Source organism: Poeciliopsis prolifica, unplaced genomic scaffold (genome assembly GCF_027474105.1).
Source record: "Poeciliopsis prolifica strain line A6 unplaced genomic scaffold, Auburn_PproV2 SCAFFOLD008, whole genome shotgun sequence".
Classification (NCBI taxonomy): domain Eukaryota; kingdom Metazoa; phylum Chordata; class Actinopteri; order Cyprinodontiformes; family Poeciliidae; genus Poeciliopsis; species Poeciliopsis prolifica.
In genome coordinates, this window is record NW_026562383.1 from 4,306,393 (window position 1) to 4,332,926 (window position 26,534).

Below are 26,534 nucleotides of genomic sequence, written 5' to 3' on the forward strand. Positions count from 1 at the left end.
CCCTGTCATAAATGGCGTTTACCTTTATATCGGAGCAACATTAAAAAGTACAAAAGACGAGATACTAACCAGTTTTTTTTTTCGTCGGTTAAATAATGCAAAATGATTGCAAAAAAAAAAAAAACCCGGGACAAACTCCTTCTTAAATCATCTTTAATAAAAACAATAAAATAAGATAAAACATGATGGCCCATAAAATACTTTCAGCTTTACATTTTTGGCCACGTTGGCAAAACGTTTGTACAAAGTTTGTACAGAGTCAAAGATCCCTGTCTCTTTATGATCCAACCTCAGAGACGAAGTGATGTCTTGTTGGAACGGGGGAGTTGAACAAATGTCCACATCAGGACTCACAGTGATTGCACTTATTATACTTTTTTTTCATAAATAATTGTTTCTTAACCCCTTACTGCCTGAAATTCATGTTTTTATTTGAAGAAAATCATGAATCGTATTTACATGTATATGTCATTCACACTGTGATCACTGGATGGAGCCAAAATGCTTCCAAACGGGACCTTTGATAAATAAGCGTCAACAGAAAACTGGAAGCAAATCGAGAAGATTTCTCAAGAACAGTAGTCTAAATGAGATTATCACCAAATTCCTCTCTGATTTTGTACAACCATGACCTATATACAAGGTCATGCTTAGACCACGAGGTACATGCATGACCTTGCACCTTACAAGGTCATGCCAGTGCAAATAAAAATGGGTTTATTTGAGGTCTGCAATGTCCAAAGTGTCGCCCTAGGGACAATTTGCGGCCCACTAAGTGATTTTGAACATCCTCCAACCACAAATTTGGTATAAAGCAAAGGCAGTTTATCCAGACACTCATTTGATCTTCCAAGATTGCATTTTCAGACAAAATAAAAAAAAAAAAACTAACTCCAAGCAATCTTCATTTATTATTCTACATTAATCCTTGTTGCAAAGTGCTTCAAAAGAAATATTAAGAGTTTGCAGGCATAAAAAAAACTCCCAGAGCCTCCTTCAGTCTACAAAATTAATCCCAAAAATGTGGAAATTGTAATTGTATCCTATAAATAAACACATTATACACAACCCATCTTATGTCTTAGGTCTACGATGTTCGCTTTTAATATGAAAATAAAGAAAGGCACACAAGACTTGTCTTTAAAATTTTCATATATAAAGAAATAATTGTTGTGGCCCCCAACAGTTTGTGACTTGATGTTTCGGGCCTTCCTAGGAAAAGATTCGAACGCCACTGTTGTAAGCTTCATTTTCTTCCACATCTTATCCAAAGGTGTGAATAAATGTGACCTACAAAGTGATGCAAACTCCAGGTAAGATGCTGTACTTAAGGAAGTTCTCGTATGTTTCAAAGATATTCTTGTCCAGAAGGAGGATTGAAGACGTCAGGTGTCGGGTGATGATTTAGTTTCAGTGAATTTGGCTCATGAACTTGGGTGTGGGCCTTCCAGGGAGGTAGCACTGTTGGATTTCTCTGCAGAGAAATATAAAAAAGTCAACAAGTTGTTCCTTCCTGATTGATGTATCCCTACATTTGCGACACCTAAAGAGATTTGGAGGATTTAGCTTGGGCAGAGCCGTTTCTTGTTCTCACCTTTGCATGCTGCTGAGTAGGGAATCTGCAGAGCGGATGCTCTTGTCACCGCAGCTTGATAGTTCTTGTACAGCGCAGCACCGTACTGAAACACACACAGAGGTTCTGTGAACACGCAACACAATGTGCGCATCACAGCGAGTGGCGATGAACCTGACCTTTGCAATCCTGATGGAGTTGACCCAAAGCAGAAGCGTGTGTTTGTCTTCGCAGCACAGGACCTTGATGTAGGGAGACTCCTTCTGGATACAGGGATGCTAAGACAGGGAAAACCTCTGAGTGTATTTATATTTTATTGCAGAAGCATAGTCTCACATTGGAGCATTTGAAAACCACTTCTGTTCCAAAACAGAAGTGGTTTACCAGAAAAATCTGCACGGTGAGCTGAAGAGGAGTTTGCACAAGAGATGACCCGAGATTTTGGATGATTTAGGTAAATAAATAATAATTTAAAAACTAACTATAGCGAAAAATAGTTTATTTAGCAGATGTTTTTCAATGGGATTTTTGTTCCCTCACTGAATAAATGTATTCTGGCCTTGCGTCAATTTGTCATCGTGAGATTGTGCCACTATAAAAGGTGGATTTATTTGAAGACTTTTGACACATCAAGGTCCCAGCAAATGTGCCTGCGTTTGATTGAACCGCTGGCCTCGGTTGTTCTGCTGCAACCCCTCATTTTCCAAACTGGGTCAAGCTGAGATGAGCATGCTGACATGGTTGACATTTTTCATTTAGAGCTACACAAACAATGAATGTATTTCATTATGCCTTGTATAAGGCCCTGAAGCTGGTTTCATCATTTTCTTAAACGAGTAGTACAAAAAAAGAGCCAGCAGAGGGCAGTGTGGGCATGCTGAAACTTAAAAAAAGAAGGAATTTGATATTAAATAGTTTTTTTTTTTTTTTTACCCATATCTAGAGAGTTTAAGCTGTGCTGCTGTTCATGTTGTTGTGTAAAACCAGACAATATGTCTGCTTGACCTCTTAAACTTGCAGCCTGACATTTGACTTCACATATTGTTACCAGCCCTCTTGCTGCTCTGTCGGATCCTTTCAGCTGAAACTACGGAAACACCTCGACACCTCGGCTCACTTTGGTATAGGGCACCACCTCACTGCCCTCTGTTCCTTATTTTGCGCGCTGTCTTCCTCTTTTACTTTGCCTGTTTTCATATGTGGACCTTTAAGAAGTCTGAGGGGAAGCTAAAAATACATCCATCTGTGAACTCTGAATACAGCACATCTGTTAAGCTACAATAGCCCCAAGTGGTAACTCATTGGTACGAAGCTGATTTATTATATTTAACAGCAACTGTTGTCATCAGAAGTCCTTGTAATGCCAGTCACTACTATAAGCTGCTGTTGCCACAAGACCAGTTTGAACATAGATTGTTAAGTGGGAGGGTGTTCCGATGGGAAATTCTGAGCACCGGCAGCTTTATTTTGAAAGGACGACAGATCCATTGTAATCCAGCGGGTAACTTCCTGTCTCCAAATTATTATTTATTAAACTTTCATGTGTTGTAAATAGAAATGGGAATTATTATTGTTGCTGTTGAACATATTTAGTTCATGGGTCATTATATCTAGTATCAGTTTGGAGTTTAAAAATATAAATTAGTGGATCATACCATTGTAGGCCGTGAAAGGTTTTCCCACACTCTCGGTCGCGCTCTTTCTGTTCGGATTCCGTGGGAGAAGTTATGAAGTTTCGTTTTTGTGTTTAATAAGTGTATGTTAGTGTATTAAGTGATGGTTTTATCACAGTTTTTTTGTAAAATAATGTGTATTGTTATTGTAGTATAAATTAACCTTTGTTAAATTAAGGCTAGTAGCTAACAGTTAGCTAGCTGTTTTATACATGAAACATTGCTAACAAATCGTATGTGCATGTGCTGAAGATAGTATTGTTCATGGTTGAACAGGCGCTGTGCGGGACTTAAAAGTACACTGTTCTGATTGATACTATTTTCTGCCATTTGAATGCAGGTATGTGATGTTTCATTACTATTTATGGTATTTTATTTGGTTTTCATTAATGTACTGTTTAAGGTTAATATGTCCATGTTTGGGCTCAGTTACTATTAATGCAACTGTTTTTATTTTCATAAAGTAAATGTGTTACTTTACTTAAGTCACACGCACTTGCGCTCTTTCTGTTCGGATTCCGTGGGAGAAGGCGCTGTGCGGGACTGAAAAGTACACTGTTCTGATTGATACTATTTTCTGCCATTTGAATGCAGGTGCATTAAAATCATCTGCACATCAGCTGTTGTTTGGCTTTTCTTGCCTCAAAAAGACACAATGCAGGATTAACTACGCTACACGTGCTGTATGAAAGAGCGGAGGCATACAAAGGAAAAAAAAACATTTATGCACGCTATGCGCACCATTTCTTTTCTATCACGGTCCTGAATCATGTAACTCATTTTATTTATGATTTTAACTAAAGTGGCAACATTACTGTTCAGCTCACCTTCGTTTTAGTGGGAACATTTTGATGCGCAAATCCGGTTAATACGGGGTTGCGCTGTGGAGCGGTATAACCGCAGATCATCAACCAGCAGCCCTGACCGGGATTTGCTTTTCATCTCTGCGAGAGCGGAAAACCCACATTCACAGAGATAGGTTGAAGTGAAGGGAATGAGCAGGTTTACTAAAAATTTGTCCATTTTTTTCCTCTCACATCAGTAGACAGCAAGCGGATAGCTCTTCTTCGGTTTATTTTTTCCCTTGCACCGCCTCCCCTAAAGTGCTTTGGCGCCCCACAGGGGAGGCGCGCCTCACACTTTGAAAACCGCCGATATAAAGGGGATTTTATTTGGCTTTGCCATTTGATTGGTTATTAATACAGTCCGACTGGGGCGTGACTCCTGATTGGTGGAGAGAAGGGAAGGGTGGAGAGAGAAGGAGAGGAGTGAGGAGAAGAAAAATGGTGAATAGCGGAGGGTGAGGCGAACCGATCAGAAAGGAAGAAGAAAACAGATTTGAGCGATAGAGAACGGGAGAAAAAAACACACTGGAGAAGACGAAGTTCGGAAGAAGTTTGAGGGACTTAGGTCGCCGCGAGAGGGACTGAAAAAGAGGAGATAGACGGGAGTAGTCCGGAGTTCGGCTAAGCTAAAGGAGCTAGCCACTTCAAGCTAAAGAAGCTAGCCGCTTTGGACAAGGGACTTCAATCCACTGAACACAGTCCAGTGGATTTGCAGCGCTCTCAATGTTTTTGTGAAGTGCAACGCTCTCAATGTTTTGGTTTTTTCTTCGGGACTTCAACTCTTTGTTTTTGTAACAGGCCTGCAACGTTTTTTCACACTCTCCTGGAGGTCGTGAGTAACCCAACTGCCAGGGTTACATTTGTTTAAGACTGTTGTTGTGTTCTGGTTCATTGGAATCAAAAGGTGGACATTAATGTCTTCATATTTTTTGCCTTATTTTTATGTTTTGTAAATATTATTGAATGGTTGTTCAACTTTGAAGTTATAGGGGTGACTAACTAATAGGTTTCCTATCACTTTAGTTTAATAAAGTTAGGCTGAACCATTTCGCCTAAAATTCTAAACTTTCTCTGGGTCATATTTGTCATAAATTAGGTAATCGGTGCCGCCCAACAATTGGGGTACGGGAGGTACATGGAACCCAGCACCCTCCATTTTAGTTTCTTTACATAGAATGGAAGAAGGTGCTACACCTGTTTTATCAAAGATACAACAACTTTGGGCTTCTTCACGGTCCAGATTATTAAATTATGATTACAATTATCATCTAATTCCATGTACAGATTTAACTCTAATCTTAATTAACTGGAACCTGAAAAAGTCTAAACGTGTTAAATCACGTTTTTCATGTTTGGTATGAAAACTAGTGATGGTGAGATGAAGCCTCATGAGGCATTGAACCACTTGATCCAAATGGTTCGAGAAAGGGTTCATTTCTTGAAGCTTCATGTGCTCACGAAACCACCTACTGGCCAGGTGTATAATCACAGCCAGCTGTATCTCAACACGTGTGATGCATTGAATATTTGTCTATTATGGCTCTTGGGAATGACGTCACAAAAGGTGTAGGACGAAATAATTTGTCTACATAAATTATGTACATACATATATGTACAATAAAATATTGTTTGAATGTATTCTCTGTGTAATTTTTCTCCAAATAGTCGTGTCATGTGATATGGCATGTTGTGTAATAATGTTTATCTGTGGCTCTAGAAAAATGGCTTAATCAGGCAGAGGACAGTGAAAGTGCTTGTGGAACTAGGGAGGGGGCAGTGAATAGGCTAATGCTTGTGTAACTTGGATGATTTCATGCATTTTTATTAAGAAACAACAATTTCTCCACAGTTTTTGGTTTCAAACTATTCCTCTTTTTTGACACTACTTCTCCAGCCTTTGAAAAGACACGCTCCTAAATCTCCGATCTCTCTCTTTCTCCTAAACTCTCCAAACACCAAACTAACTGTCTCAAACTAAATAACCACTATCCAAACTCTGCTATCCAAACTATCAAACCTCTATCCACTCTCTCAACTGACCCCTGGAAAATGGAGGGAAAATGCCAATTAATTTCACAAGTTTAACAATAAAACTGAACATTGTTGGAGTTTATAAACTGTTTTGGGGACGATTTGCAGTGACCAACTGACCTGACCTGCATGTTTTAGAGGGTGTGGGGGGAACCGGAGCGCCCGGGGAAAACCCACGCAAACACGGGGAGACCATGCAAACTCCACACAGATGGTCTCTGTGAAGACGCAGCGCTAACCGCTGCGCCACCGTGCTGCCCACCATTTTTCTGTTGGGTTGGGAGGATCTATTGTCAATCGGGGGAAAAACTGTCTTTTTAAAGACAAAGTTCTGTCTTTAAAACTTTGTTTTAAAACTTTAAAGTTTTAAAACTTTAAAACCATAAAGTTTTAGAACTTTAAAACTTTAAAACTATAAAGTTTTAGAACCATAAAGTTTTAAAACCATAAAGTTTTAAAACTTTGAAACTATAAAGTTTTTGATAAATACCAAATTAATATTCCTTATTCTTCTAATTCTTTTTTTTTCTTTGATTTAAAACCTAGAAATCTTTTTATTCTTTTCCAGATAGTTTTTTTCGGTTTCTTTTTACCATCTATATCCTGAAAATCACTTTCTTCTTGAGTCACGATTTTCTCAATGGTGTCAGAGTCCTTAGAACAACCTGGTTCTGATTCTGGTTCTTGTTCTGGTTTTGGTTCTGGTTCTTGTTCCGGTTCTGGTTCTTGTTCTGGTTTTGGTTCTTGTTCTGGTTCTGGTTCCGGTTCCTGTTCCGGTTCTGGTGCTGGTTCTGGTACTGGTTCTTGTTCTGGTTTTGGTTCTTGTTGTGGTTTTGGTTCTTGTTCTGGTTCTGGTTCGTGTTCTGGTTCTGGTTCTTGTTCCGGTTCCTGTTGTGGTTCTGGTTCTGGTTTTGGTTCTTGTTCTGGTTCTGCTTCTGGTTCTTGTTCTGGGTCTGGTTCTTGTTCTGGTTCTGGTTCTTGCTCCGGTTCCTGTTCTGGTTTTGGTTCTTGTTCTGGTTCTGGTTCTGGTTTTGTTTCTTGTTGTGGTTCTGGTTCTTGTTCTTGTTCTTGTTCTGGTTCTGGTTCTGGTTTTGTTTCTTGTTGTGGTTCTGGTTCTTGTTCTTGTTCTGGTTCTGGTTCTTGTTCTGGGTCTGGTTCTTGTTCTTGTTCTGGTTCTGCTTCTTGTTCTTGTTCTGGTTCTTGTTCTGGGTCTGGTTCTGGTTCTGGTTCTGGTTCTAGTTGTGGTTCAGGTTGTCCAGGTTGTTCCTCGTCTGAATCCATGTTGTCATTTGATTCATCAATCGGGTCAACATGGCCGACTGATGTTTCCTCTTCTTCTTGAGGACTCGCCGTGTTGGTTGACGGTAAATCGTTCGAAGATTCAACAATATTTTGCACAGAAAAACTTTTAAATTGGTTTCGTTCAGCTGATTTTTTAAGTGAACTGATTTCTCTTTCATATCTGATTGAGAGGTCTTCATACAAAATGTCCACTTTTTTTACTTCTTCCATGACGTTGCTCAGTTTGTCCTGCAGGCATTTTATCTCAACTTTTGATGTTTTTTGCAGGACAGTGTTTTTCATTTCCAGTATGTCGATGAGCTTCTTTTTCTCCTCTGTGTTCTCTAGATATAATCTCCTGTCTTCTGTTATTTGCTTTCTCAGGATTTCTGCACTTTGTCTCTCGGCTTTAAGTTCGTCGGTCAGCTCCTTAATTTTTAAGAGGTTTTCTAAATTATTTTCTTTTTCTTGCCTTAGCTCCTGTTGGCATCGCTCCAGGTCTTGTTTCAGGATTGCGATTTCTTCCTCTAGGGCCTTTTTCTTCTCTTTCTCTTGATGAAGTTCATCCATAAAAGCTTCAGCTGTGTGAGAGCAGGAGACCCTCACTTGTTCATATTTTTGCTGTATTTCTTCCTTCTCCAAATCTTTCACTTCAATCTGAGCCTGAGAAGCGATCTCATCAAATTTCAGGACTTCCACGTCTCTGAACTTCTGCAGGCTTTCCAGTTCGGCCTTCGCTCTGCAGGCCTGATCAAAATAGCCAACTTTCAGTTCCTCCTGCTTCTTGACTTGGAACTCCATCCCTTGGAGCTCTTCCTCCAGTTTCTCTCTCACTGAAAGCCTTTTGGCCTTTTCCTTGTTCAAAAGGCCGTTAAGTCGATGGATCTCTCTTTCCATATTATCGGGGTTGGCAGTAGAGCTCCTGCCTTGGGGTGTTGGTGGTTTCCCCTCCTTGGATTAAATCCCATCATCGTTGATCTTGCACTTTTCTGAGACATTTTCTCAAACACTATCAATGAAATCGTCAATAAAATATCTCAGAGTTTGCGAGCGTCTGAACTGGTCAGTAGTATTGCGAGCAATGACAAATATGCAGAATTGTGTTACATACAATTCTGCAGTTGATGACATCACAGACGGCATCGCCAGTGACATCACAGAATCTCCCTTTGCTGGCGGTGTGACATCATTCCACCTCCAAATATCTTGTTTACAGTCAAAATAGTCCATGATTCTCTTGTCTTATGTCAGGGACATCAAACTCATTTCCATTTGGGCCCAGATCAAAAATCTGAATGTTGTGCCAGGTTGCATTGATAAAAACCAATTCAATTGTTAAAATATCAATGAATCGGTGTTTCAGCATTCAATAAGTGTTTAAAATAAAATAATATTGAACATCTTTTCACACTAATCAGTCCGTTTGCGATTGTTCAGACTTTTGCAGCACCACTCTTTGTAGATAAAAATGAACTAAAATAATCAAATGTATCTTTTAAGACTCCCAGTGATCTTGGGGTTTCCCAACAAGACAATGTTGACTGTTTTAACCTTTCACCTCCTCGCCTGCTTTGGTCACATGAGCTGCAGACTAGCAGACAAACTTTAATAAAACTTTCAATGGCGGGTAAAGTAGCAGGTCAATGGTGGAGAAACCAAAAACAACTCTGTTTCCACTGTTTGCTGAAAGAACATGGAAGATGGCGAGGAATATTTTAGCAGAGAGCATCCATCCTCACTTTTCATCAGTTTGAACCTCTGAGCTGATAAAGGTGTTATTGTTGCTCTGGCAACTGACAACATGCATTAGAAGTCATTTATTGATAGTACGATAATTATTCTTAACCAAATTAAATAACATTTACCTTAGTATGTATGCTAAGTGTATTTCTCGATGCACAAATTGTTGATATTGTTCAGGATTAAAGGATTTTTATTGTCATATCAGGGGGGAAAGCGCCAAGCCTGGCGAGGAGGGTGTACGGTGGCCCTGAGGTTCAAATTGAAACCACATTTACAAAAGCTCTATAACATGAACGAAAGCACAACAACATTAATGAAAGCGTTAATATCACCGAGAACGTTCATGTTTATTAATAAAAACACGTTAAAGACAGAATAACTTCCGATTCAAAGTAAAAACGAGCCGCAGAGCAATCAGCCATTTCTTAGGTCTCCCACTGGGACATACCTGATCCATTTCGTCAACGTTTTAGTGCCTTCATTCATGTTTTGGCGCTTATGTAATTTGTAATCATGCTTTCAATATGCTGAAGTGGTTTGCACCTCAGGGCCTCCGTAAGGGTAGGATCTCCTGTATGGTTGAGTACAACCCGTTCCAATGGTTATTGATCATATGGCATCTTTGGGCTGCGCTTGGTCTGGTGCCTCACCTTGGACCCGTCTGCATCGGGTGGCCCAACCAGAGGCATGAAGCCCCGACAGCATAACTGCTTGGATCACTGGGACACTCAAACCCCCCACAACGATAAGATAGCAGCCATGGAGGGGATGTGTGCATGTGTGTGTGTATTAAATAACCTGTTAATTATGTAGGAAAAGAGAAAATGGAAGAAAGTTGTTAACATGAGGAAACGAGCACAATGTGGAGGTAATCATATTCTGACTTTTGGTCCATTTGTTTATTTTGTAAAAAGTTTTATAGGCTCTAATAAAGTGTTTTAGACTCTAGTAGCCATTATTTACAGTGATTGAACAGGAAATTGGGAGGATAAAGGGGAATGACATGCAGCAGATTCCCAGGACTGGGAATTAAACCCAGGTTGACAAACAAAGCCTATAAGTAATGTCCTAAACAAAACATAATTTGCAGTCTGACTATAAAGCTGGTTAAAAAACTGATGTAGGCATTTCTAAGCCTCTTTTTCTCTCTTTTATACAAGCAGACAACTATAAGCTCAACAACATAAAAGCTTCATATTTATTACAATTTATTTATCTAAGAATTGATTTCTTCCTGTAACGGAAATGATTTCTGATTAAGTTCTCTGTTTTCATACTTTCATGGATTGTTCTTGTTTTTTCCCTTTTCTACACAGTTTTTCATGTTGAATTGCACTTTTTTTGTTCAGTTCATCTTGAATTTGTTAGTCTAAATTAAGACTAAGAGAAAGATCACACAGTAACTTTTATCTTTGATAAAACCTTTGTATCCCAGTGTTATACGGAGGTTACTAATAACTATATGTTCGGATTAATAAAAGTTTTAATAGGTCACTACAAAACTTGAGGTAAATGTTTATTTAAAAAATAACCCTTTTGATAACCAGGGACTACATAATCTTGTTTTGACAGAAATATATATTCTTCTTTAATATTTAAATAATATAAGCAGGGGTTTTCAAAGTATGAAAGGGTGAGCCCCCCCTCCAAGGAACACAATGTCAGCCTCCCCCCCCCCATAATCAACCCACACACAAACAACTGCCACTACAAAACACCTTCTAATTACTTTTAAAATGACACTTTATCTGAATGAAATTTAACACATGAACATTTTAAAACATTTCCTCCCATTTTAATTATTTATCAAGGCCTCTGTATGGCAAATATGCCCTTTAAAAAAAAAAATAAAAATAATTTAATTATAAGAATAACCCCAAACTCATTTTTCATCCGTTTTCTCAAACAAAACGTTACATCTGAGATTCTGAGTTTAATGTTTGAGATACCAACACTGTTTTCACATCTTAACAAAAACATTTTGATCAGATCTTTGGAACACATCTGTAAATGTTGCACATTTCCTTGAAATTAAAAAAAACCAAAAACCATAAAAGTTGCAAAATTGTGGAGCTCTTTTTGTGGCTCATCTAAACAATTTATCTCGAGCTAAAAGAGCGTGTGTAGCGATGTGATGTTACACTAGGGCGAGAAATATAGTTTCCGCCAGTGCATGATCAACGTATTTTTCATAGAGAAAAATACGCCTGAAGAGAAAAGGAGTTCTTTAAATCTTGAACAGCACCTTACCTTTAACAGGAAACAGAAGTCTGTGGGAGCTCGGTATTTCTGTTTGTAGCTGCTGGTGGTGTAGACGTTGACTTTTTCGAAGCGAACAAAACAGGCGAGATCAGTGGAACACTTTGGAAAGAGACAGAAATGTTTAGGGTGTGCATTGATGAAAACGTTGGACGATGTACAAAGGATGTCGCAACTCCTTCAAGACAAGTATCCACAGCACCTTTTCACTATCATGAGCTATAGTAAACATGATTCATGGTCTGGTACTGCATTCTCATAGCATTCTGATGAATCTTACCTTTCTCCTCATGTGAAAAGGCCTTTGGACATTAGTTCCCAACCCCTGTCCTCAGGTGTTCCTCTTCTCTATGTTTTAGGTGTGTCTTTATTCCAGCACACCTGATTCAAATCATTGCATGACCTCCTCTGTAATGCCAGTTGTAATCACTCAGTTGTTTAAGTCAAGTGTGTGGCAGCAAGGAAACACCTAAAACATGCACTGTGACTAATGGAACTGGAGAGTCGGGGTTATGAACCACTGTTGTAGGAAGCCTTCTGTAACCAACTGGTAGCGTACAACTAATACGACATTTTCTGCCTGGATTGGCAATCCCGAGATTAAATCTAGGAGTTTTTCACTACCAGACGTAGCACAGCAGCTCCGTACATCACACACTTCACTGCTTCACTGTAGGCAAGCGAGACATGCTAGTTCACAGACCTGAAAAGTTTCAGTTTTAATTCAGCGTGCCACACAATCCCCAAACCTCTTTGACTCATTTATGGAGCTATGAGGAAACTGGAACTGTGTTTTTTTTGTGGTTTTATGTGTGTGTCTTGGAGTTCAATGAAGAAGTATTTCGACGTTTAGTTTTTCACCACCTGCTTTCTCATGGCCCTTGGCGGTCGGTGATTGTTTCCTGTTTTTACCCCGACAACGTGGTGCAGTCTCTGCTCCTTCTACCTGAACTCAAAAAACTGTCAGCTGTATTTGTAGGAACATTTATAACCTCTGTTTTGTTTTTATTTTTCTTTTTATTGTCTTGTTGTTACAACGTAAGAATCTCTTCTCTGGAGATATTAGACATTTATATCGATGGAGTATTCATTGAAAGTAGGATAAACTTAGACAAAATATTGGACATGTTACTTTTATCTAACAGTTCCTGTGTAATTTGTTTCTTGGAAGCACCTACACAATTTTGAATTCAGCAAAGGGAATCTATTTGTAAATCTATTTGAATAATTTTAGGTGCAACTTGATATTTAGCAATACAGTCTAAAGAATTATATTAAAATTATCTAATTTTAAAGCAAGTTAACATACACAGTTCAAAGGACAGTGTCTAAAACCTTACAACTTTTCTTCTTATTTTTTTTATCATAATGTTGACAGATTTACCCTCATCAACTAACACGGGGTTGTTGGTGACAATATGATACCTAGTGACTTCCTGAAAATGAAGCATTTTGACTGGCTGCTATTTATCTCTCTTAGCAATGAGTTTCAGTCGTTTTTTTCACAACTCGTGTAATTTTCTACAAAATATTTTAAATAGAGTCTCGTATCAGCGCATAAGAAAGACTGCCTGATCATGTGAAAATATGGCAAATGGAATCAAGTTCAGAGGACTCCAAAGCGCTTTACTGGTTCAGTTCACACGCTGATGGCGACGAGCTACTACACTGTAGCCACAGTTGCCGTTGGTGCAACGTAAGGCAGGTGAAGTGTCTTGCCCAAGGACACAACAGCGAGAGTCCCTGTTAAACCGAAACCTTAAATCTGCTCGTCAACGATCTCAAAGATTTTTGGACGTGGGGGTTGAGAGTTTGCAATTGTTTTCTGCAAACACCCAGTTCTAAATCAAATTACTTTCAAACTCGACACAGTCACGTCATGAAAATGTCACGTCGCGTCGGTTCTGCAGTTTTACACGTCAGCATATCAAAAATGATCTGCTCTTCACCAGGCTCTAAAATTAGTTCAGCCTCAAACCCAAAGAGCAGAAAAACAGTCAGCAGCTTGCAGGTTGTAATTATTCACATTAGAAAAGTTAAATTAAAGTGGAAAAACTATGATTTAAGAGCAGTGGCTTATACCAACCACCAACAGGAGCAAAAACTACCGGCAGCTGTTAGTCTTTCATATTGTTGTGAAGTAAATTGTTGCCGACTCTTCTTTACAACAGCAATTCATGCAGTTTTTAGGGTATTTGCTTCTCTACACTCGACGTCCCGATAAGGTCCACTACAGCATGTCAGTCAGGTTGAGATCTGGGCTTTAACTGTCTCACTGCATCACGCTGAGTCATCATCTCCAGCCATTCTGTTTGTAGATTTCCCGCCAAGTTTGGGGACATTTCATTGTAGCCTGACTCATCTTTTGCTAAACACCGAGACTCGAAGTTCGGGGAAGCTAGTAGTCAGCCAAAGCAAGCCCAGATCATAAACTCTCGCCTCTTGTGTTTAATAGTTTCTGCAAGGTGTTTCACACAAGCTATGTTTAGATTTCAGCAAACATGGGGCTGCGCATTATAGTCAAATATCTCTCCACTTCCTCCCCTGCCCCTATCTGTCGAAAGAGCCTCCTTCAACAACTTGTTATATGGTCAGATGCAATCCAGCCAGAATAAATAATGCTGCTTCATTCTGTTCGGAGAGAGTGATATTTCTTGGCAACTTGAGATGTTGAGGAGGTTTTTAGCTGTCCTAAATGTTTTCCTGTTGTCAATAATCTTATTGCAGAAAAGTAGACTTCAGTCAGTTCTCCAAGGTCAATGCTGATGTCGTCCCTTCTAAGTGTTGAGTTAACACACATCCGCATGCTCCGACCCGTCTGCAAATGATTAGATAGTCCACTGCTTTCAATTTGAACCGCCTGGATCTCACTTTGCTTCTTAAATCGTTTAGAAGCAATGCAGTAACATGATTGAAGCACTTTTTCACCAGTGCTATAAATAATGATGTGTGTTTATACTCTTGAGGTTAGATTTAAAGGAGCAGTATTATGTGTTTTCCGGGCACATAATGCAATTTTTAAAAAATCATAATTAAGTAACTATGTCACCATCAATTGTTATAAAATGCTATATGTTCCAGATGTTACTTAAAAGGACTTTTACTTCTTGATTACGTCTTGAAATTGGGCTATAGAGGCCGTCTTGCCCTTTCTGAAACTCCGCCTTCAGGAAGTCGTCACGACATGGCTCCTCTGTTAACCCTTTAACAACATTTTTACCAATGTTTCAGCGAGAGGTAGCTCATGTAATGAACTCAGCAGATACTCAGTTCCACCAGATGTTTGCTAATTACTCCTGGCTAGCCTGAAGGAGCTGAGTGAGGGAGGGCTGTTCTGTGAGGCAAAAGCTCTGAGGTTTGGAACCTGCAGCTCTGAAGGCGGGGCTAAGTCCAATCAGGCGTTTTGGCCAGCTGAATGGTTTCCATGGGAGATTCAAGGATTTCTCAAATATGCGTGAAAGAATCAAGACAACACTACAGGTATGTTTTTGATGAACGAATTACATTATAACATGATATAAAGCTCAAAAGGGTTAGCTTTTTCCTTTTAGTTTCTTTCCTTTTTGTGTCATACCTTCGTTTTTCCTTTGGGGACGTAATAGATCCCAGAGGCCCTAAGCATGAAGTAGCGAGGTTTCCAGACCTTCTTCCCATCCTCTTTTAGGTGTAACACGCCCTCGAGATTAGGGACAATAGTAGTGGAACCTCCGAAATGCTCCTATTGTAAGAAAAGAGAAGCAACGCAAAGGTAATTCTTGGATAACTGAGTTAAAATGCGTGATGAGAGAAGACCAGTTCGGTTTTACCATAACCAACCTTGATAAGAAGCTCTTTGGCCTGGCTATTCATATCGCTGCTAGATTTCTTCTTCTTCCACAAGTAAAAAATCTGCACATTGGATGAGGATTAGGGTAGGTAATGCATTCAGGTGTTTCTCAAAGAGGGGGCTTTTACCTGAGGCTCTGTGAACATCATGTACTTCTGAGGCGTTGACAAGAAGTAGAGTTTGTTTTCGCTGTGCCGATTCCAAGCAGACAGCGGCTCCACGAGACACTCGTGATCCTCAAAGGCCCTTTCTGAGACAATTTGAGGACAACGCTGCCTGAATGAGCGCCTGCGTGCTCGAATGTTCGGAGCGTGCCGGTTGTCTCACCAGTCTGCAGATCTGGATTGGTCTCACACAGGCTCCATTCAATGCTGCTCTCACAGTGTGTCTTCTCAAACAGAGTGTCCAAAACGTCCCTGACTGTCTGCGTCTCGTCCACCATCAGCGTCTTAGAGCTGTTGTCACTCATCAGCACCTTTATAATCAACTACAAGGGGCAGAGTGCTTGGTTTAATTGAGCTGTGCTACTGCAGGGTGGAAGTGAGAGAGTGAGCGCTGAGTTTACCTTCCTCACTTTGGCTTCTTTCAGTTTCTCCAGAGCCACTTTAATTTTATCCGCCTTCGTCTGGGGTTCATTCTGGAAAGGATGAATTGCAGCGTCAGAACAACGGTGGGAGAGCTGTGATGCTGTGGCCTCTGCCTCTTTAAGAAGTTCCCGCTCTTTCTGACACTTTGCCTTCAGCGTGTCGTTTCTCCGTTATGCTACTTCCAGCTGTTCTTAGGAGTGAGAAGCAGTTTGGAGGATGAATTCACCAGATTCACAGATCTATCAGGTGTTTGCTAATATCTCCAGCAGTATTACATTAAATAAAATTGTTTAACTTCATATCATCATATCATTCTATCCATCCATCCATTTTCTAACACTCTTGTCCCTCGTGGGGTCGGGAGGTGCCGGTGTCTTTCTCCAGCTAACGCTCCGGCTGAGAGACGGGGTTCAGTCGCCAGTCTGTTGCAGACGTTATGATGTTTCCTCATCAAAAACACATCTGGAGTGTTTGATTCATGCATACACATGTTTTAGAAATCCTTGAATCTCCCGTGGCAACCATTCAGCTGCGCAAAACACCTGGTTGGGCCTAGCCCCGCCTTCGAGCCCCAAAGGGACCAAACATATCTGTCAAAGACACAAGAAGGACTCAAGAAATATCTGGAACTACTAAAGAAAAGTATACCTGAACTCAGACATTTAAAAATAACTGAACCTGGGAGATGAAAATAACTAAGGGAGGTTGAAATAAGGAATATGTAGAAGGATTAAATAAAAATAAACTATAATCACTGAAGAAAGCTCTACATGGACTCAGACATACAAGAATAACAGAACCTACAGTAACTAAAGAATAACTCAAACTAGAAACACTATAAAGGACTGAAAATAAGGAAAACAACGAGGCAATTCTAATCTCACTAAATAACATCAAATACTGAAACTGAGAAGACCACGCAGGGCTATCCTAAAGCGAACTAAAACATAATGTTCAGTAAAATGAAAAGCAAAACCAAACCCATGAACTCCTGACAGATTCCAAGTTCAAGGCTTGTAGATGTTATTTTTTTGTGCAGATCCATGGTGGCTAAAACACATCGACATTTAAACTTCTGGCATCTAAAATCAATTCCAGACATTTAAAAAAAAAAAGAAAAGTTTTACATCACATGTCTGTGTACGTTTTCCCAGACGTCTACGGAGCATCTCAGTGTTGAGCCATTTTGAACAAAAAATGAAAAGTTTTCATGTTTAAATAGTTTTGCGTGTGCAGTGCCCTGTGAAGCGTTTGAGTCCTACCAGTTTCACGGCTCTTGATGACTGAGTGGTGACCACAGGAAAGGTCACCACAGGCTCGGACTCCTGAGGAACGGCAGGTGGTGGGGTTCCATCTCTTGTTGGGTTGCTGTTGTCATTGTGTGCGGAAGATTGTTGATCGGTGGACTTTGACTCCAGATCGGCCACCAGAGCGTCCAGATCGTGGTCCTCCAGCTCATTCAGAGACTCTGCAGAGGGATGCAGTTGTTAAAGGAAAGCTTTTTAGGAAGTTCGCTGTCCTGCAAACTCTTGGACGTCTGCCTGGTCCAACACACTTGAATCCTATAGCTGGATCACCTCCTAAGTGCAGTCAGGGTTCTCCAAAGTTCTGCTACTGACCTCGTTATTTCACTCAGGTGTGTTGGAGTAGAGACACATCTAAAAGTTGCAGGAGACCAGCAACTGTCTAAGCCTGGAGTTGCCCGCCCCTGGCCAAGACAGTACTACAGCTTTACACATTCTGTCACCACAGTAAGATAATACGCTTTGTGCTACCAGTGAATGCTAGTATCGCTAAGCCTGGCCTAATGGTGTGTTTATTATTAAAACCTTTAACTGCCAAACAGCATATTAATTTTTTTTTTTTGTTATTTCTAACCTACAAGATTCTGTAAAGTACGAGGGACTTCAACTGGGAGAGAATCCCACAGCTGCTGCAAGTTAGCTCAGCAATTTGCTTTTGACGCCAGGGTGGGCAAAATGTTGCTCCCAGAGAGCCACGTTGGTTTAGTTAGAGGAAGAGGAAGACCGTACATTTGTTTTGAAACATTAGTCGACGTCGGAAAACACTTTCACGCTTAATTTTCTGACGACGACAAGGTCGTGGCGTGGTCGGCGTGTCGGCCCTGAGGTTTCTCCTCGAACACAGTGGCGGTTTTCTGGCACGCTGTCTGTGAGATGACATCTGTGATGATACGTGGAGTTTGTGGTTGAATATTGAAACATTTAGAGTTTTTTTTTTTTTTTTTTTAATTTCCCTATGTTTTTAGTAATCTGACTCTGCCAAATGCGTTTGTCAAAAAAAAAAACATCAGATTTTTTGTAAAAGAAAAAAATCTATTATTTGAATTCCTTTCTTAGACCGGAACCAGTTCCTCCATTATTATTATTATTATTATTATTATTATTATTATTATTATTAATAATAAACAAACACATCTGGAAACATATTCCCAGATGAGCTAAATTAAAAAAAATTTAAAGAGAAAAAACAAACAAGACTCTGGTAGTTTTTATCGAAACTAATTTCGATTGCACTTGAGGAGATTGAGTCCTGAAAAGAGATTGACTTCGGACCTGCTCTGCCAACATTCTTCACCACGTCATCTATGTGCGTTATTTTTAGCATCGGGTCCTGGCATGAGAGTTCATTTGGATGAAAGGCGATAAGGGCTGCATGCTTTTCCTTGGAGAGATAACTGTTGCTAACGCGGGAGGAAATGAATACAGCATTATCTGCCCCTCATGCATATGCTCATGATATGACCTGGCTGAAACTGTGCAAGCTCAAAAATAAGAGTGAAAAAGACTTCCTCCTTCTCGTATTAATACATTTCTTTGCGATTCTTTTTATGCGTTTAATCTTGAATCAGGGATTCTGTTGTGAGTTTTCACAACAAAATCTCAATTTGGCTAAAATTACTCTGATTTCATAAACTATCAGCAATTGGACAAAAATCTACCATTGCCTCAGACGAAACAGTCGAGGGCGAAGGAGAACTTGCCGTTCAAGTCGTTGAAGCCGATGGAGAAAGAGCTCTCTTGCGGAGTCGCATCCACTCCTGATGAAACTGTGGCTTCTTCTAGACTCTGCAGAGACATGGGGGGGGCCGGAGGTCAGGGTTCAAATTAAATACTGAACAAGACCAGAGGACTAACAGAACACTGAAAGTTTAGTTAGTTATGTTTGAACTCACTCGTAACATGGGATAAACCTGTTGATGCAAGTGAAAAAAACCTGCCAGTGGAATTAATACTTTTTCATCAATATTAAGGTATTTTATTGACTTACAAACAAGCTCCTATTTCTTGCTGAAAAGTTACTTCTAAGCTACTTTTGTCTTATTTCAGGTGTGCTAAGATATTTGCACAAGAAACTAGAAGAAAAATATGTGCTATGATTTTGTTTTTGCAGTGGGTGAAAGCCTTAGAGTAATCCAATAACCATTAGCTTTATTTTGTCAAAAAATGGGTTGAGCTGCTGTCGGTTGGAGCCCCTTGAAGCATTCAGCATGCTGAGGTGAGTAAATCTTCATCAGTGAAGATGGAATGCTTGCATAGAGTAGCATGAGATTAATCCATGCACCTGTCTGGTACATTAAAAGCTTTTTTGAAAGCTTTGAGCATGTTTTTATGTATGTTGCAACAGTGGTGCGTTTGAGAATATCGTTGGCATTCAACAATATTCCCTTGGCTGTTGATGTAGTTTGTGATTTTACAGTTTTGGAAGTGACCGGCAAAGGCAAGACTGGAGTTTAAATCACTTAATGCTCCGTTTCTTTAAAATCAATTGAAGCAGATCATTAATAGAACAATGGAGATGTTTGCACTTTAATTTAAATCCTTTTCAGTCACACTTTCTTGTTTGAAATTGCTTTTGCAGTTATGATTCTGCTCCAAACTATCAGTGTGAGTCAGTCTGATATGATCTGTAGACTGATCCTTGTCTCTGCGTTGTTCTCGTTTCCAGCTTCTATGCAGACACTGGAGAAGAAGAATGGTAAAATGTGCCTCAGGCTGAGTCTCCATGACATCAGAATGCTCTTGGCGAAAGCTGCAGTTTTTATGATGAGCAGTTTACGTCGTCTCTGCAGCCTGATGTCCTACCCACATGCAGCGGCTTCGGTCCAAACATTAGAGCGCCTGCTGTAATCTGATATCATCTGGGCAAACGCGGTGAATGTCGCGTGACGAACTGATTCCCCAAACGTGGATTTCAGCGCCGAAAAGGAACCGTCTTCTGACCGTTCAGGTGACACTTAAAGTAGAGCGTCTGCAGAAGAAACGGCTGCAAGGCCTTTAAATCTTGAAGCACAGTTTTATTGAGACACAAAGTCATTTATCAGTGGCATCTGGTTCTGTGGGATTGCCCCTTTAACCGAGCTGAGCCATAAACATGTGAGGCTGCAGCTCATTTTACGGGAGGCGAAGGCATCAGTCAGAAACAAACCGATCTGCTGATGCTCAGGAGCCTGAAACACAGCAACAGACGAGTTAAGAAAATCAAGAGATCCTGAAGAAATGATGAATTCATCGGGATCAGTTAGGTTATCTGTAAGAATGAAGAGGAATCATTTGGCCAGACATTGACAAGAATGTTGGTGAATTTAAACCAACCAAAACATCGGGGAAACATTGTCTCATCAGATCATTCATGTCCATGAATCGTCACAATCACAAACCTCCTTGCATTTAATATTTTTGCTTTTTTGTTTTGTTTTTTGCTAATAAAAATCTGAATAGTGCGGTGGGCATCTCCAATAAGTCAACACTTGGAGTGAGCGCCTCTTAATGCAAACGGAGCATTAAGCATTGTGCTGCCTGCATGTGTAGTTCCTCCTTGTCTGCAGTCAATTGCAAAACCTTACCTACAGCTAAAACCAGACGTTTACATGCGTATAAAAAAGACAAACACTTCTTTTTCCTCCATGTCTGACCTTAAACCAGACCAAACTCCTCTTGTTTTAAGTCTGTTAGAATTAAAAAATATATATTGCTGTTTGCCAAATATTACAATAACGAGAGAAGTAATGTGTCAGATTTATATGTATTTATTTATGTCTTCAAAGTCAAAAGTTTCCATTCAGAATAATTACTGTCTCTTTAAGCAATGAGAGAAAGTTCAGATGATGATGTCATGGCTTCTGAAACTTCTCACAGGTTAATTGACACATTTAAGTAAATCGGAGGCCCAAACACAATACTTTCTCGTTAGACATTATTGGACTTTAACATAAATAATAATAATAATAATAATAATAATAATAAATCTCTTGATTTTACCAGCTCTGTGGATTGTAAGCAAAATAATCCCAGTGCTTTTCTGGTGGTTTATATTATTACTTAAACAGATAATATGCTGCTGCCTGAAATACAAGCCCAAAGCATTACTGATCTCCCTCCATGCTTACAAGATGTTTTTTTTTTTAATGAAAGCTGCTTTCACTTTCTCAAATTACTGTTTCAACAGCATTATGTAGGAAAAAGTCTTTGTTGCAGATTGGGACTTTGATGCTGCTGTCAAACTATCAGAAAGCCTCTTTTTAATGTATTAATGTATTTTTTTCTTTATTGATTCAACAATTTAAGTAAATGAACGTAATGCGATGTACAGTGAAAAAAAAAATATAAAAGAAACAAAATAATTGGGTTGCTGCCGTCGTTTTTCCAAATTTTTGCATATTCTGTCCATTTCTTTCCAATGGTACCAATATGCTGACTGACTTGCATCAAACCGACAGCCTTCCACCAGCTAGCTCGTTTAATATATTAGCATTCAGACAAAGACAAAGAAACTTACCTGAGAGAGATGATCCATCTCTCCCAGCAGGTCACTAAACATAGCATCGATGTCATCCATCTGCCAAAAGTAGCAAAATTATAATTTTTTTAATGTACATCTCCTTGCAAAAGTATTCATATCAACTGAACTTTTTTTTAAATTGTCATTTTGTTATATTACAACCCAGAACCTACTTTTGTTTCATTGGGGTTTTGATATGGCGGACCAACAGGCATCACCATAAAAGTCTAAAAATGTGATTTGTGTTTGCAACGCACCCCCTTTACTCTGATTTTCTTCAATGCAATTGAGTGCAATGAGTCGACCTCAGAAGTCAGAGTCCATGTGCTTTCAGAGCATGTACATGGGAATGTGGAACCAAAAGAGTCCTTGCTTATAGTATTGAAGGCGCGCAAAACATTTCCAGTTTGTATGCCTGAATCCCTGCACAAGCTGCCCAAATGTATTAAGTAAATATAATACTAATACAAGAGCAGGTACTTGTACTATTTGAATATGATTTTAAAGAGTTTGTAAAGTGATTCGACTCTGCTTTGGTCTGGATTCCAACACAAGTCAGACTGCAAACTTGAGTCTAATTGAGACTCTGGGGCAATAAGATGATTGTTGTTGTTGTCGTTGACACCGCCACGCCAATCAAACAGGTAGGAAGGCCAGTTTCCAGATGTGCATTGGTGATACGAGACAAAAGACAAATGCTCACTTGACAAGGGTTTAGTTGTAAAAAGAAGAATACTGACAGTGTGTCATTTACTGTCTTTTTCTCAAATATACGCCGCTTTGTGTTGGTCTGTTATGCATAAAATGAACTAATGTTTGTGTCTGCTAATAAGAAAAAAGTGAAAATGGAAGGGATATGTATACTTTTTTGCAAAGGCTGACAAAGAATAGGTACAAGTTTACAAAGCAAAAAGCACATCCTGAACTGAAAACGTGCTGCCACTTTCAGTTCAGTTTAAAATTAGTTTCAGGCAAGAAGCACCGAAAATCGAAACGGTTTGAGTTTAATCTCTTTCTTCACACACACACACACACACACACACACACACGCACACACGCACACACGCACGCACACACACACGCACGCACGCACAGGGAACGTGGCAGTATGCGCGCTGATCGATCCTTCTTCTGGCGGCCCGTGTAAATTGCCAGGACGGATCCCTAATTGCTGCTTGATTGGTTGTGGACTGAATGATATAAATATGAAATGACTCATTTAATTTGAATATCTGTTTTATCTTGACAGGAAAGGCCAGCTATTTGGTGTTGGTGGTGGACTTTCCGGGTTGTGGTCCTCTTCTGATTTGCTGCACAATTTCCTTTAGTTTTGCTGTTTTGTTTGCTGTTTTTATTTAGGTCACTACCCTGAATTACACTGCCATCCTTGACTTGAGCCATCACTGTTATTTAAATATGTGAGTCGTTTTAACATGGTATATTTTATTGATTAGAATGAAATTGAATTTGGTGAGATTGTCTCAAGCCTCATCTGTCGCGGGCCTGTGTGCTTCATCTTAATTAAATTAGTGGTTTTAAATTAAAGTTGTTCTTTCGAATCACACTGGTACCACCACAGAACGTTCGGCTACTTGAGTGACGCTCTGCGTCTCCGGAGCGGATGATGCAGAGTTGTAAAGAAGCAGAGCAGAAATGGTTTCCATGCTCCTCCGGCTGTAAACAAACACAAAGTGCCTTTAATCGCCGGCCAGTGTGCTTCACCCCCAATAAACCCAGAATCAAACTAGATGGTGTCCCGCGTCGATTTCTATCCTCACACCTTGTCCAAATGCCTTCACTTAAGCTTCTGCAGAAAGGGCACGGAATACTTTGCATTTATTATTCCTGCTGAAAGGTTTTATTGAAGTGGACAAGGCTTCACAAAACTCGGCGTCTGGGTGTTTCCATATGGAGGCACCGTCTTGCCAGCTCCGAGGATCAAAAATATACCTTTCATGTGGATTGACTTCAAAAAGCAAACTGAAGAATGAGCTTTCTGTGGCTGCCAACTTGGGGAACGTTTTGCAGAGAGGGTTTTAAAGGCAGAGATTATAGAAACTATAAGCAGGAGATATAAAGAAGGGAAACGGCGAAAAAAGACAGCCATGGTGCACCCGCGTTTTGACTTTACACATTGGTTTTGTATGTGACTGAAGAAGTTCAACGCGCACGGTCCTAAAACTCTCAACTAACCTTCATTTAACTTTATTTATTTTTACAAAATATTATTTCTCAGCCAGTTCTTGTTGGATTCAGTGGTATGTTTCGGGTCGCTGTCGTGCTGCTGCTTCCAATTTGTTTCAGTTTTAGTTTTTATTTCTCCAGATGCTCTCATATTATCCACAAAGAACCTGGACTTTAAGGTAGATTCCATGACAACGACCTGCACCCCACTTTGGCACCAGCTCTGTTTAATCAAACTCCAGTCACCTGCCTCTGCTCAGAGGCTCCTGAACCTGCTGTTGGCCACAACATCTGGCCCATAATGGACCCTTCAGCCAAACAACTGTGAGGTAAAAAGGAGTCCCGGATCAGTGCCGATCTTTTTCGGCTCATTTTAAAATATCTTTTGAACTATAACCTTCTTCTTTCCCCACTGAGGTCAAAAATGACCTCTTGTCATTTCAATACTTTTGGTTAAAGCACTACACTTCATCGACCCATTTCTCGTTTCTGACACTGTGAACCCTGTGGCTGTCCTTGAGCATTCGCCCCACGCTGTATGTCAATGTCACGTCTTGTGTCGACGTCGCCACCAGTTTATCGCGCCACTGCGGAGGAGCTGAATTTCAGACTCTTGGGGTTTCTGAGAAGGTTAGCGGCTTCAATTTTCAGTTTCTTTGAAACTTATCTCACGTCGGCCACTAACTTATCTCTTCCCTCCTCAGCGGCTCCTGAATCTGCTGCTGGTGGTTTCCTGCTTTTCCGCTGTCAGAAATCTTTTAACGATCACTGATTGCATCTGGCTGGAATTTTGGGTCCTCGGTATTTTATACCATTTCAGACAATGTCTTCATGATGACTTACTAACAAATATTTGTATTATCCAAAATTTACACAATGCCAATAAATGAAACCGTCTCTTAGTCTTTGCGGTGTATAAATCTAGGATTTTTCTCTGCAGAAGCAGCTCATCATTTCTAAACAAAAGGCAAATTATCCACTGTAAATACAGACAAACTGAGCAAAACCACACTGTGCTGTTCCATTTGTCCTTCCTTATGTATAAGCTCGGCTAAAAAGACTAGCCATTTGTTATAATACAGTAAAGGGGAACAGGTACACAGCCTCAGATGCCAAGTCTTGTTTTCACATGAAAGTGAAAAACAATCCGAATATGCGCCAGATGTGGAAATCAAGATTGGATTTCTGTCCTCTGCTGTTTTTCAGCTGAAGAGCCACGTTCAGTGAATAAACGCGTGAATAAATGGAGTTCTTGAGCGTGACTGGTGACAAACCCACGGGCGTCGTACGATGCCACCGTCTCATCAGGCCTGTCAGCAGTCGCTCGGTGGGAGGCGTCGACCTCACGCGTCAACACAACGAGGAACTGCTGCAACACCGCCGGGCACGTAAAACAATCGACTTCAACCCAAACCGCGGGTAAGAAAACGATTCATCAAGACTGTTGCGCTTGGAAGGAACACGACGACAGCAAACTGCTGACAGGCGACTGTCATGTCTGATCCCTTTTTTGTGGCTTCATGGTGTCTCCTAATTAGTTGCACGTCCCATGTGTTGGCTCCTGTGAGCACGCATGTGTTTGATTTGATCGAGGCTGACGTGGATCTTCTGGTATTTAACTCTTAGAAGGTCTGATGGACCTGAAAGAGTTCTGCTTCGCAGAAAAGGCCCGATGAGTCTTCAAGTGGCGTCCGCTGTGTGACGCTGAAGGCCGGCGTTTCACTCAGACCCGCTGAAGCCCATTCGGTCACGGAAGAAATTGTCACTTTTCGTTGTCGTGCAAACAGATAGCAGGTGTTGCTGTTTTACACTACGCATCTTTGCTTTGCATCTGCATAAATTAAACTTGCAAACAACAAATACGACTTTATAAATGCAACATGCAGTTAAAAATCAACCGAAAAGACTCACACACACATCTCTGCTAACTATAGTTGTAACCTTCTTACCTCTTCTGCCCGTCACACATGCGATCACCACTGAGTGAGTGTGACTGATGTTCAGCCCACAGGTCACTTTTATAATGTAACCACGCGTTCACATGACTTCTAGCACATATTCACTGAACTTCCTGAGAAATCAGGAAGTAGATCAAACTTCTCTAGTAAAACCCTGTGAGGTTTAGGTTGTTGTTTTTTTTTCTAAACATGTTGCATACATGTGCTTCGGCACCACATATAGGCTCAGGCATTTCTTCACCCCTGTGTGCAGCTTTCTTTCTCTGTGTGTGTGTGTGTGTGTGTGTGTGTGCGTGTGCGTGTGTGTGCGTGCGTGCGTGTGTGTGTGTGTGTGTGTGTGTGTGCGTGTGCGTGTGTGCGTGTGCGTGCGTGTGTGTGTGTGTGTGTGTGTGTATGCGTGTGCGTGTGTGTGTGGGTGCGTGTGCGTGTGTGTGTGGGTGCGTGTGCGTGTGTGTGTGTGTGTGTGCGTGTGTGTGTGTGCGTGTGCGTGTGCGTGTGTGTGTGTGTGTGTGTGCGTGCGTGTGCGTGTGCGTGTGTGCGTGTGCGTGTGCGTGTGTGTGTGTGTGTGTGCAAAAGTGGCCTTTGTGGCTCGTTTGTCTAAGTTGCAGCTATTTACATCTTTTAATTACTCAACTGGCATCGGATAAAGACGAGCTGAAGTTATTTTCCGACTTTCACTCAACCAACGGAGTTTATTCGTGAAGCACATTTCAGCAATAAGGCGATTTATTACGCTAGAAGCTGAGCGCTGCTTCTCCACCTTATGGTTCTG

At 40.4% G+C, this 26,534-nt stretch overlaps 1 protein-coding gene across 1 annotated transcript; it reads right to left on the minus strand.

The window, feature by feature from the left end:
- Positions 1-164: 164 nt before the first annotated feature.
- LOC129362163 (amyloid beta A4 precursor protein-binding family B member 1-interacting protein-like) lies at positions 165-25,808 on the minus strand. Its single transcript, XM_055033551.1, has 13 exons — positions 25,754-25,808; positions 21,618-21,677; positions 18,823-18,907; positions 17,081-17,286; positions 15,797-15,868; positions 15,559-15,718; positions 15,360-15,481; positions 15,222-15,293; positions 14,980-15,123; positions 11,397-11,507; positions 1,753-1,851; positions 1,595-1,679; positions 165-1,474 (listed from the first exon to the last, which is right to left on the minus strand). Exons 2-13 carry the CDS (start codon positions 21,675-21,677, stop codon positions 1,425-1,427), a joined length of 1,266 nt encoding a protein of 421 aa, XP_054889526.1. The 5' UTR covers positions 25,754-25,808; the 3' UTR covers positions 165-1,424.
- Positions 25,809-26,534: the final 726 nt, after the last annotated feature.

What these genes read in the sequence shown, in the direction of transcription:
- LOC129362163 (XM_055033551.1), bottom strand. Translation starts at nt 21,677, where the DNA reads ATGGATGACATCGATGCTATGTTTAGTGACCTGCTGGGAGAGATGGAT. An exon ending in CCAAAGAGCTTCTTATCAAG is followed by an intron (nt 15,124 to 15,221) that starts GTTGGTTATGGT and finishes TTCTTACAATAG; the next exon opens with GAGCATTTCGGAGGTTCCAC. An exon ending in ACTCCATCAGGATTGCAAAG is followed by an intron (nt 1,680 to 1,752) that starts GTCAGGTTCATC and finishes TGTGTGTTTCAG; the next exon opens with TACGGTGCTGCGCTGTACAA.